The sequence below is a fragment of the Calidris pugnax genome, unplaced genomic scaffold (genome assembly GCF_001431845.1).
Source record: "Calidris pugnax isolate Ruff unplaced genomic scaffold, ASM143184v1 scaffold135, whole genome shotgun sequence".
NCBI classification, from domain to species: Eukaryota; Metazoa; Chordata; class Aves; order Charadriiformes; family Scolopacidae; genus Calidris; species Calidris pugnax.
The window spans coordinates 438,505-449,283 of NW_015090961.1; the positions used below are offsets into that span (position 1 = coordinate 438,505).

A 10,779-nucleotide genomic window follows, 5' to 3' on the forward strand; every position below is an offset into this window, starting at 1 on the left:
CCCCACCCCCGCCGCCCCCGGGGCCGGTCCGCGGTGCTCCGGGGGGAGGGAGCCGCGATCTGTTGCTGAAGGGTTTTCTTTTTCTCTCTCTGTGTGTGACATGCCGGAATCAAACCGCTCAGGGCAGCTCCTGCCCCCGGACTTTCCTGCTTTACGGGGAAAAAAAAAAAAAGTTTGAAACTGTAGAAATCCCAATGTGAACGCTTGCTTTCCAGCAGGAAAAGTTCTGGGTTTTCATTTTAAACGATCATTAGTTTGAAACAAATTAATTTATTACATAGCTTTTTTTGTTTTCACCTTTCTATTTATATACTTTTTAAGAACCGATAATTTGCCTTCCCTTACTTGGTTTGGGAAACTCTAAAAACCTTCACTCTGTGCTCTCTCTTGGATGAGAAAAACTTATTTTCTTATATGGCACTGGAAATAATGTTTTCCCTGAACATCCACTGAAAGAAGGTGAGTGGATTCTACCAAGAATCCACTTGAAAGAGAAAGAATTTTTGGCTACAAAATCTAAAACTAAGGCTTTTTTTTTTGGAGGAGGAGGGAGCATCTTTTGCCTCGTGCCTGCAGCGCAGCAGGTACTTCAGAGCTGCTGCCAGAAGTTGAAGTGCTGCAACTGTGCTGCTCCCAAAACCCCACCATGCTGGGCCATTCCTGGGAGCAGCTCCCTGGGTGCTATCACCCAGAGAGGGTGGAAATACTCCAAGAGTATCCTGAATTTATCTAGTCCTTACTTGGTGAGCGTCAGGGCCAGCACAAAGTTAGGGAGGGGAGTGGAGAAAGGAGGGGAGGACCACTCCTTTTGCTGGCAGCCCCTAAGGAGGTGGGTGTAAAGCAGTACTGCAAACAAAGCTGGGGTGGCTTCTGGTGGCTGGGCAGAAAATCTGTGCCAGAGCGGAGGATGGATCCTGGCCCTACAGGCTCACAACTGGATGGGGGCTGTTCTTTGTCCGAGCGGGACTCCCGCTGAGCACGGCCGCCTTTCTTCCCTTCCCCATCTCCCTAAACGACAACAGCCACGCGGGCTGGTTCCCCTTGGAGGTTTGAAACAACTGAAATTCCATTAAGGTCAAGCGACCTCTAGGAGACAAGTGTTAAATGTTGGGTCCTTGCCCTGTCCCCGTGGAACACGTGCTGGGCTGCTCGGTGTGTTGGGGGTGTTCTCACAGCCTGTCCCCTTTCTCTAGGCTCGCATGGAGGTAGATGCTGATGGAAATGGTGCTAAAATATTTGCTTATGCCTTCGACAAAAATCGTGGAAGGGGATCCGGCCGTCTCCTGCACGAGCTGCTTTGGTAGGTATCGTAAGGAGAGCTGAAGAGGAGGCTGAGGGGAGACCTCATCACTCTCTACAACTACTTGAAAGGACACTGTAGAGAGGTTGGTGCTGGTCTCTTCTCACAGGTAATTAGTGACAGAACGAGAGGGAACGGCTTCAAGCTCCAACAGGGGAGGTTTAGATTGAACATTAGGAAGGAATTTTTCACCGAAAGAGTGGTCGGGCATTGGAACAGGCTGCCCAGGGAGGGGGTGGAGTCCCCATCCCTGGCTGTGTTTAAGGGCCGTTTAGATGAGGGACATGGTGTAGGGGAGGACTTTGTAGAGTAGGGGAGATGGTTGGACTCGATGATCCCAAGGGTCTCTTCCAACCTCAATGATTCTATGATTCTATGAATGCTTTGAGGGTTCACTGAGGTGGACTTGGCTGCCACCAACTTGTAGGGAGTTTATTTCTTGGTCTGTAGTGTTTTGACTCTTCTCGGGAGGCTTGCAGCTACGCTCAGGTGGGAACCCAGCACCAGGAGTGCCCATGGATCTTATTATGGTTTGGTTTTGCACCGAGCCTTCTTCAAACAGCTGAGTCTTTGTAACAATGTCACATGCAGGGAAAGCAGCGATAGGGGACTAATATTCAAGTAGACACTGTTTAAATCTGAGAAATGCTACTAAAACTTCAGTTGGGGTGAGGGGAGCAGGGAACTGACTCTATTTAATAGGTGAAGACTAACCTTTCGAGGTTGGTTTTTTTGTCGCATAATAATCAGGTCCATCTCACTGGCACCAGTGAGAATTGGCAGAGCACTGGAGAGAGAGAACCTCTGATAACCTAAAACTTTGTGGTTTCTTCTTTGACCTTCTGAAAAGCTGCCTGAAGTGATGCTGATGATGCTTTGTATAAGCTGCTGCTGTGTCTCATTTCCCATAGTCTGAGAGTCATTGCTTGATATCCTTGGTAGCTGCCGGTTTAGATTCAGAGGCCACCTTGTTGGGGGAGGTTAGTTCATCCGGTGAGCTGATACCTTGCTCTTTCTAGATGTGTTCATGGGCCCGTAGAAAAGATGGGGTGTGCTAAAGAGAGCTCCAAAGAAGGTTATTTCTTTTAAAAGCCTTTTTTTGAGAAATTAAGCATGTTTTCTATTCATTTCCATAACCTATACTTGTAAGTCGCGGTGCCCAAGGTACAGCTGTGCTTTTTCTTTTGTTCCAGGTTACTTTTTTCCTCCCCAAATAGTCTCTGTACAAGAGGAAGGAGACAGGATGAATATCAGAGGCTATTATTTTTATTTACAATCTGCTCATTAAATATGGATTTTAACCTGTGCCTGTTAATATTTAACCTTGTTGCACATGTAACTTTGGTGAAAATTATTACCAAGTTGGCTACGGCGTGTGCAGTAAATCCCTGTGAGCTGCTGCTGGCTGTGAACCTCCTGCAGGAACCATTGTTGTCTGCAAGTAGCACTAAACAGCACCTTCAGATTATTGCAGCCGACTGTTCCAGCTGAGGGCTGTGTAGATGATGACAGTCCAGCTGTTTGCTTATTGCACAGCCCAGTTATTGCCTCTCCTGGTTTGTTTTACTTAATTTAGGAAATTGAAGTAAGAATTCTGACATATTCAGTTGGGTGATGCAAATCGTGTCACTGTAGCACGTGCTGGTGTTAAACAGGCTGAGAGAGTACATATCATGGGGATTTTTGAGAGTCTCAAAGGCAGGGGGGGTGTAAGCTGCCAGGCAAGCGGGGCTGCAGTTCTGAAGTTGCCAAGTCAAACTCTACCACTGGAAAATACAAAGTATTTCGGATGTTTCTGTAAAGTCAGTTTGGTCCCTCTGAGGGTATAGGTTCTGCTGTGATCTCTGATGACAAGCTAACGCAGCGCAGGTCAGTATCTGTCCTGACTGAGTCTCCTGAGTCTGTAGAAAGTCTTTTGGCTACAGATGCGAATCCGTTCCTGCCTCCCCCAGACCAGCCACGCTGGTCAGTTCTACTCACCTGCACTGGGGGCTGCTTTGAAAACAAACCAGAAATGTACTTTAGTGGCAGGTCCTTCCCTTGGCGAGAACGAGTAACACTGAGGGGTTTGGAGTCTTTAAAAGACAGGAGAGATGGGCAGTCGTGGTCACTGCTCTTTCCAGCGCCAGCCTTGCTGCTTGGGTAAATTCAAATCGAAGAACTTGAATTATTGCAGGTGGAGGTGTGTCATTTAACTATTGTCCCCCCAAAAAAATCAGTTCACTTAGAAAAAACTAACCTGATTGTGCACTTCTGGTTTAAGCTAGAGTGAGCAGCATTTAGCTGCTAGCATCTAGCTGCTCATCCATAAAAGGCAAACAAATGGAAAAAAAAAATATATAAAGCAAATTTAATATATTTTTTTAAATTTTTATTTCTTTTTTTTAATGTAGTTAGGCTAGGCATGTGCTGGATGCTATTGCAAGGTTTTTATCAGCATTTAGCTGCTAGCATCTAGCTGCTCATCCATGTGCTGGATGCTATTGCAAGGTTTTTATATATAAAGCAAATTTAATATATTTTTTTAAATTTTTATTTCTTTTTTTTAATGTAGTTAGGCAGGTATCTTTGCTGAGGTAGTGAGACTCTCAGAATAAGCAGCTGGTGGCTCCCAAAGCTGCAGCAGTGACAGGGACCTTCTCCTCCTGAGCCCTGCAGAGCCTGAACTGCGGTACTAAATGGGAACCAAGATCTGAAAAATACCCACACATGTGGCAAATACTCTTTCAGGAAGAACTTCCTGCAGGCTCTGCTGTGGCTCCAGGATGGACTGTTGGCTCCTCCAAAGCAGGATCTGGATGTCTCTGGCTGGGGACCTGCAGAATAAGTCTGTCGTCTTCTCGCCCTGTTCCCGGTATAGAAATCCCAGCTTGCTGTATTTTGGCTGGGTGCAGTGATGTTCCCCGGGGAATAGCAGCATCAGGAGATTAGTCATAAGTATCACTAACTGTGTGCTCAAAAAGACATCTAAGACCTGATTTCTTTCTCTTTTTTTTTTTTTTTTAGCACTTACCATCATACTGCCTAAAACCCCCTCAGTTACGGCTCCAGTTGACTGGAGTTGCTGTTGTCTGTATTTGGCACTTCTGTTACGGGCCTCGGTTCTTAAGTTGGCTGCTGAAATATGAAAAGAGCAGTATCTAGTTAATGTTCTGAAAAGTTTCAAGTGTTTTGTCTGGCATCTTGTAGGAGCTCGGGTGTGCTGGGGGAGGTAGAAGCTCCAGCTCTGCGGGAGAGCTGGCTGCGCTACTGAGGCTGTTTCTTCCCTGTCCCCTTCTGCACAGGTTCCTCCATGGGCCTGTCCTTCACATTTCTGATTAACTTCTGGAGAGGAGGAGTGCCTGAGTGGGCATTCAGATGTCACTTGATTATGTATGGAGAGAAGGGACTGTCCTGGATTTGTGAGTGCTAATTCTGGCGTCTCAGCCAAGGGGCGTTGTGTTAACACTTTTACTGGTCATTAGCAAGGCCCCATTTCCACGTTTACTCCAAGACCTTTTTCACGAGAGGTAATAGAAAACCTGACAGCAACGTGGAGGAATGTGGGTTTTTACAAAGTGAGGAAGGTGGGCTCACTGTGGTGGTGGGTTTTATCAATATTTGCCTGTGGGAGGCTGTGGGTGCAGACCTAGACTTTGTAGGAGCAGTGGTGGGTGTGTGCCACTGCTGGGGCTTCCCACTGTCATCAACAATCTCTTGTAATCCTCTCTGGCTTTCCCCAGCTCCAGCCTTTCTTAAACTCTCACTATCTAGTCCATTTCCAAAACATTTCTTAACTTGGTCTTGGCCTCCCCTCCTCCCTTTCACCCCAGCACAGTTTGCTGTGAACTTCTCTCTCCTCCTCCCAGATTCCTCGCTCGTATCTGTCCCATCTCTCTTGTTGGCACTTTGTCCCAGGCCCACTCCGAGGACCTTAACTCCTTCCCTGTCTCTGTCTGACGTTCACCTCCCTCCGTTGGGGTCCGTGTACCTCCCGGCTTCCCGCTTGTAGCCTTCACAGTTCCCAGTTTCTTTTCCCAGACCCTCCAGTAGCCTTCGATGACTTGGAAAGTAGCTTTTCCAGCTTTAGGGCCTTTCAGTGGATTCTTTCCATAGTTTGCTTTAAAAGAAATATTTTATTCATTTTATCTTCAAAGCAGGGAGCTTCTCCTCCTTCTGGGGGGCCCCAAAAGGCTCCCTGACAGGAGGCTCCATGCTCTGTCCTCGTGCAGGGCTGTTACAGGAAGAATTGCTCTGCCTGTCAACAAGAGCATGGGGTGGTATCTAGACTCTCCAAGGGAACTGTACTCCTTAAATTCTAGGAAGTTTGGGGCATATGTGAATTGCAAGTAATTTTCTTTCCCCCAAGGTATATAATTTAACCATATCTGGATGAATTTCGACAGAGAAGACAAAAGACTACATTTTTCATTGTCGGTCGCATTGAAATGAATTTCCCTGTTCTGCTGGATAACACTAGAGCTTTGTAAAGGGGGGGGGGAAGTGGGGATTTTTTAACTGGGGCAAATAGTATCTCTTCAAAATTGGATGAGCATTTACTGAAATGTTCAGTAAACACTGAGCTGGAAGCAGCACCCAAAGGAGACTTGGGTGACGTTGTCAGTGGCTGTTGGAGCTGTCTTCTAGAAGGAGATGCTGGGTAACCCTCAGACAGTTGTACCTTGTCCTTGATGGCAGCCGGGGTGTTCTCTCTGGGCTGTGGGGTTAATCATGGCACAGCAAACACGCAGAGACACAATTCCTGCCCAAACTTTACGTTTCAGGTGGGACGGGGATTCCCGCAAGAAGCGACAGGGAAACATGTCCAGGCGTAAGGGTGCTTGACAGCGAACTTAATCCTTCATGAAATAGAGGAAGGAGGGGTGAAAGAGGGTGGAATGGGAAATGAAAACCACTAGAAGGCAATAGGGAGGAATTGCAGCAGGACTTAATGTGCAGCCATCCTCCTTGCTGACAGTCCTGCTGCGGTTTAGAGCGTGTTTCAGTCCATCGGGGTGTCACCGCAGGCTCTCTGTGTGTTACACACAATTAGAGTCTAAAAAGCATTTGCGTACTGGGTGGTGAAACCTCTGTCCTGTTGCTTGTGAAGAGACATTTCTTCATAAATAACAAACTCTGTGACTTCACCCCGGTGCCAAACAGGCATAAATGTGTCCGATAGAATTTCCTATTAAAATAACAAAGCAGTATTGCCTCCTTTCAAGTCTGCTCCACGGAATATAGTCATTACACAGGGGCTCTTGCAGTAACCAGAGTGGTAGTCTCTAGAACTCACTTTGCAATATTCTTACAATTAAAATATACCATGATTGTCTTTTGATTCAGCCCACCTATAATGGAAATAAGTCAGTCCCAGAAGAGACTTGTTCCAGGAGGTATATCCAAAGTAGCCACCAGAGTCTGTTGGCAACCCATGTTCTACTGCGGCTGTTTCAGCGACAGACAGCAGGCTCGAACGCAGCATGTTTTCTGGAATTAGTATGATTCTTTGCTTTTTTAGCTGTGGAGTCTTGTTCATTACTGACCTTCAGGTTGCTTTTTGTTTCCTCCAGGGAGAGACACCGGGGAGGGATTGCTCCTGGGTTTCAGGTGGTGCATCTGAATTCCGTGACAGTGGACAACCGCCTGGACAATCTGCGCCTGGTTCCTTGGGGGTGGAAACCCAAAGCTGAAGAAATCTCTAGTAAACAAAGGTATGGCAATATTCGGCAGGGGCTTGCCATTGAAAAAAATTGAAAAGATTTTAAATTGTTGCCTTCTTTAGGGATTTTCATCTTGGCAGAGCCTTTTTTATTTGACCTTGGCTACTTCACACATCGCTATGCGTCTTAGCTTCCTCCCCTGGGGAGCAGAGCTAATGCTGTTCGTGCTGGCTGGGAAGGGGCCATGGTGTTATTCTGTAGAGATCCTGCAGTGCCAGATGTTGTCACTGCAGTGGAGCAGGAAGCCTGTGCTCCCTTCCACTTGAGTAGTGGCATGAGGGCATGCTGAGTGAAGCCTGCAGATCTTGCTGGCTTGTGGCTCTTGTCCTCAGGCACCGAAATTGTAACACAACCTGTAGAAGCCAACAGTGGCAAAATGCTCACACTTGTAATCGTGTATCTGGGTTGAAACCAGAATGAGTTCCTGGGATCAGCTCCCATCTCCTTTCACTAGTAGGTTGTGGGAAGTTCCTACTCATTGTGTTGCACTCAAAGCACATCAAACTTGTAACGTTACATTTGGTTAATCTCTGATGTAGCACAGGCATGTTTGGTTTTGGTGGGAGAACCACAGACTTAACATCACCCAGGACACTTCTCTTGAAATGCTTGCAGCACCCACGAAATAGGGGTGTTTGGAGCTTGTTAGAGTGATTTTTGAGGAGATGTAGTGAATGGCAGTGGTGCTCCAGCAATTCTCCTAATGGTGCTGGGAGTTCAAGAACAAGAAACAGACTTCAAGCCAGTTACACAGAAATAGGTTTGCTGCTTGTAAGCGTTTATAGATAGATACTTTTAAACTTTCTTTGCATTTGGGCTCAAATAACCCTAAAAATATCCATTATATGAAGTGTATGTATAGCCTGAGGCTTAACAGGCTAAATACAATGTTAACTCTACTTACTTTATTAATACATTTGGAATGGGTTTCCTTGTATGCTTGTTATGAATTTACGGACCAAATTTGTACTTGTTTTTTTTTTGCAGGGAACAAAGTCTGTACTGGCTGGCGATCCAGCAGCTCCCTACAGATCCTATAGAAGAGCAGTTTCCTGTGCTGAATGTAACGCGCTATTACAACGCTAACGGGGACGTTGTGGAGGAGGAGGAGAACTCATGCACATACTATGAATGTCACTACCCCCCGTGCACAATGATCGAAAAACAGGTGTGTTTGGGGGAGCTGGACGTCCGTGTGTAATGGCTCGGGCTACGCTGTGTGGCCAGGGCTTTATTCCTTCAAATGTGAAGCTTTACACCTGCCATTCAGTTGCTAAAAGCACTAATTCTTTTTAAGTTGGGTTTTCTTTGATATGAATCTTCAGTCCCTGTGATGATTTTCAGTTTGAGAGAATGTAGTTCAGAACTGGAACAAGAAATGACCTACTGGTTTATTGGGAGGAGTGTGATTTCTGCAAAGTGTAGGAAAGCCAGGTGGAAGCGTTCCCCCAGAGAGTCCGAGCTGGAATGAGAGAGCAGCTGTGTAGGACAGGAGAAAGCATTGTAAGGGGTTTTGGGCAGAGGTGGAATCAAAAAATGCTTGACCTTTCCTGAGAAGAGGGTGAATTTGAGTGGCTTTTATTTAGGGGAGAACTGTGGGGAAAGGTGGTGCTAGTTCTTTGCTGTAGGTAGGTGAAACAAAGCAACACCCATCCTCGGAGAATAAGACATCCAGGGCTGTGCCTCTGTCAGATGTTCTTACCTGGGAATAAAAAGGGCTTTTCTTGCCATAACAAATGCTGAGTAGGCTAAAATCATTGTGTTCCACTTTTTCCTTTGGGAAAAGAAATGTTTGCAAAAATGATCTTAAATGCCCTCTGTTTGATAAAGAGTGAGCTTTACCTTTTATTTGGGTCTGCACATGAGAGCTTCCTGCATAACCATGACTTTGGTGGTGCAGCCCTCCTCCTCATTGCCGAATTTAAGATGTTAGTAGCTGAAAACAGAGCTTCAGTTGGCAAAACAGCAGCAGTGCGAGAACAAATGTCAGGTGCTTGAATATTTTATCTTTTAAGTCAATAATATGACTTTCCAAGAGCAGCTGCAAAATCAACGAGTGCGTTGAGTTTCAATGAGAACAAATGTCAGGCGCTTGAATATTTTATCTTTTAAGTCAATATGACTTTCCAAGAGCAACTGCAAAATCAACGAGTGCGTTGAGTTTCAACAAGGGCAAGTGCCAGGTCCTGCACTTGGGCCACACCAACCCCCTGCAGCACTACAGGCTGGGGGCAGTGTGGCTGGAGCTGCCTGGAGGGAAGAGACCTGGGGGTTCTAATTGACAAACGGCTGAATATGAGCCGGCCGTGTGCCCAGGGGGGCAAGAAAGCCAATGGCATCCTGGCTTGTATTAGAAATACCATGACCAGCAGAAGTAGGGAGGTGATTGTGCCCCTGTACTCAGCACTGGTGAGGCCACACCTGGAGTATTGTGTCCAGTTTTGGGCACCTCAATCCAAGAGAGATCTCGAGGGGAGGTTTAGATTGAACATTAGGAAGGAATTTTTCACCCAAAGAGTGGTCGGGCATTGGAACAGGCTGCCCAGGGAGGGGGTGGAGTCCCCATCCCTGGCTGTGTTTAAGGGCCGTTTAGATGCAGTGCTGAGGGACATGGTGTAGGGGAGGACTTTGTAGAGTGGGGTAGATGGTTGGACTCGATGATCCCAAGGGTCTCTTCCAACCTCTATGATTCTATGATTACTCCAAACCCTTCTGATAGTCTGATGCTGCTGGTGGGGTCTGCCCATTTGTGATGGGTGCAAAAGTCGGGATGGTACAGCAAGTTGGGGAGTGATGTCTGGGCACCCCTTGGCCCTGAGCAGGCTCGTTAACGCTGTCTTGTGTTCTTCCTAGTTACGTGAATTCAACATCTGTGGCCGATGCCAGGTAGCGAGGTACTGTGGGTCCCAATGCCAGCAGAAGGACTGGCCTGCTCACAAGAAACACTGTCGGGAGAAGAAACGGACCTTCCAGCAAGAGCTTGGGCCAGAACGATGACCGGGTGGCAGAGGCCTCTCAGCAGCAGGATTCCTTCTCAAAGGCATTGGACTCTTGCTTTTGCACAGTAATGACAGACTGCTTAGTGAAGCCAGAGGCACTGAAGAAGAAAAAAAACAAACCCTGTGATGCTTGAGCAGAACGGCTGACTGGACTGAGCCAGCTCTGACTGGTGCTGTGGAAAGGGATCGGGTCTACCCTTCCAGTATTATATTCTCAAGCAAAAAGACTACTGTGGAGGCTCCAGGCAGGAAGCTTCTCATTATTTATATGTTAATACGTTTGTAAACTCATGTACAGTTTTTGTTAGAAATTCTTGATAGGACTCATTAACTGTAATGTTCAGATGAGAACACGTTGTTGGCCTAAAAGTTTAAAAAGAAAAAAAAAAAAGTCATGTAGCAAAAGCTTTTCCTCCCATGTGGCTAGAAGTATCTGTGGCTGTGCCAAGGCCAGAAGGCAGGCTCCGACATCGGCAGTTACTCTGGAGAACTCTGCATGGAAGTTATATTTAAAAAAAAAAAAAAAAAAAAAAGGCAAACAAAGTAAAGGTTGGAATGAATGGTTGTCTGCTCTCTGGCTTTCTCCCGTTCCCTTCCAGCTGCTCTCAGAGCTCAGAGTCACTCTCAGATGGTGGAAATACCCGACTGGGTAGGAGCCAGTGCAGCAGGAGCCGGAGCGGAGCGTCTGGGAGCGGTGCACACAGGCCACGCCGCGGCATTGCCTTCAGGGGAGGCTGCTGGAGACCCTGCTTCACCCACTGGCTTCGAGGATATCAAA

The 10,779-nt window shown here is 46.7% G+C and overlaps 1 protein-coding gene across 1 annotated transcript; it reads left to right on the plus strand.

Annotated features, from left to right (window-relative positions):
- Window positions 1-1,199: 1,199 nt before the first annotated feature.
- ZMYND19 (zinc finger, MYND-type containing 19) lies at window positions 1,200-10,544 on the plus strand. Its single transcript, XM_014952322.1, has 4 exons — window positions 1,200-1,300; window positions 6,853-6,993; window positions 7,990-8,170; window positions 9,856-10,544. Exons 1-4 carry the CDS (start codon window positions 1,200-1,202, stop codon window positions 9,997-9,999), a joined length of 567 nt encoding a protein of 188 aa, XP_014807808.1. The 3' UTR covers window positions 10,000-10,544.
- The last annotated feature ends 235 nt before the right edge of the window (window positions 10,545-10,779 follow it).

What these genes read in the sequence shown, in the direction of transcription:
- ZMYND19 (XM_014952322.1), top strand. Translation starts at nt 1,200, where the DNA reads ATGGAGGTAGATGCTGATGGAAATGGTGCTAAAATATTTGCTTATGCC. An exon ending in GAAATCTCTAGTAAACAAAG is followed by an intron (nt 6,994 to 7,989) that starts GTATGGCAATAT and finishes TTTTTTTTGCAG; the next exon opens with GGAACAAAGTCTGTACTGGC. An exon ending in GCACAATGATCGAAAAACAG is followed by an intron (nt 8,171 to 9,855) that starts GTGTGTTTGGGG and finishes TGTTCTTCCTAG; the next exon opens with TTACGTGAATTCAACATCTG.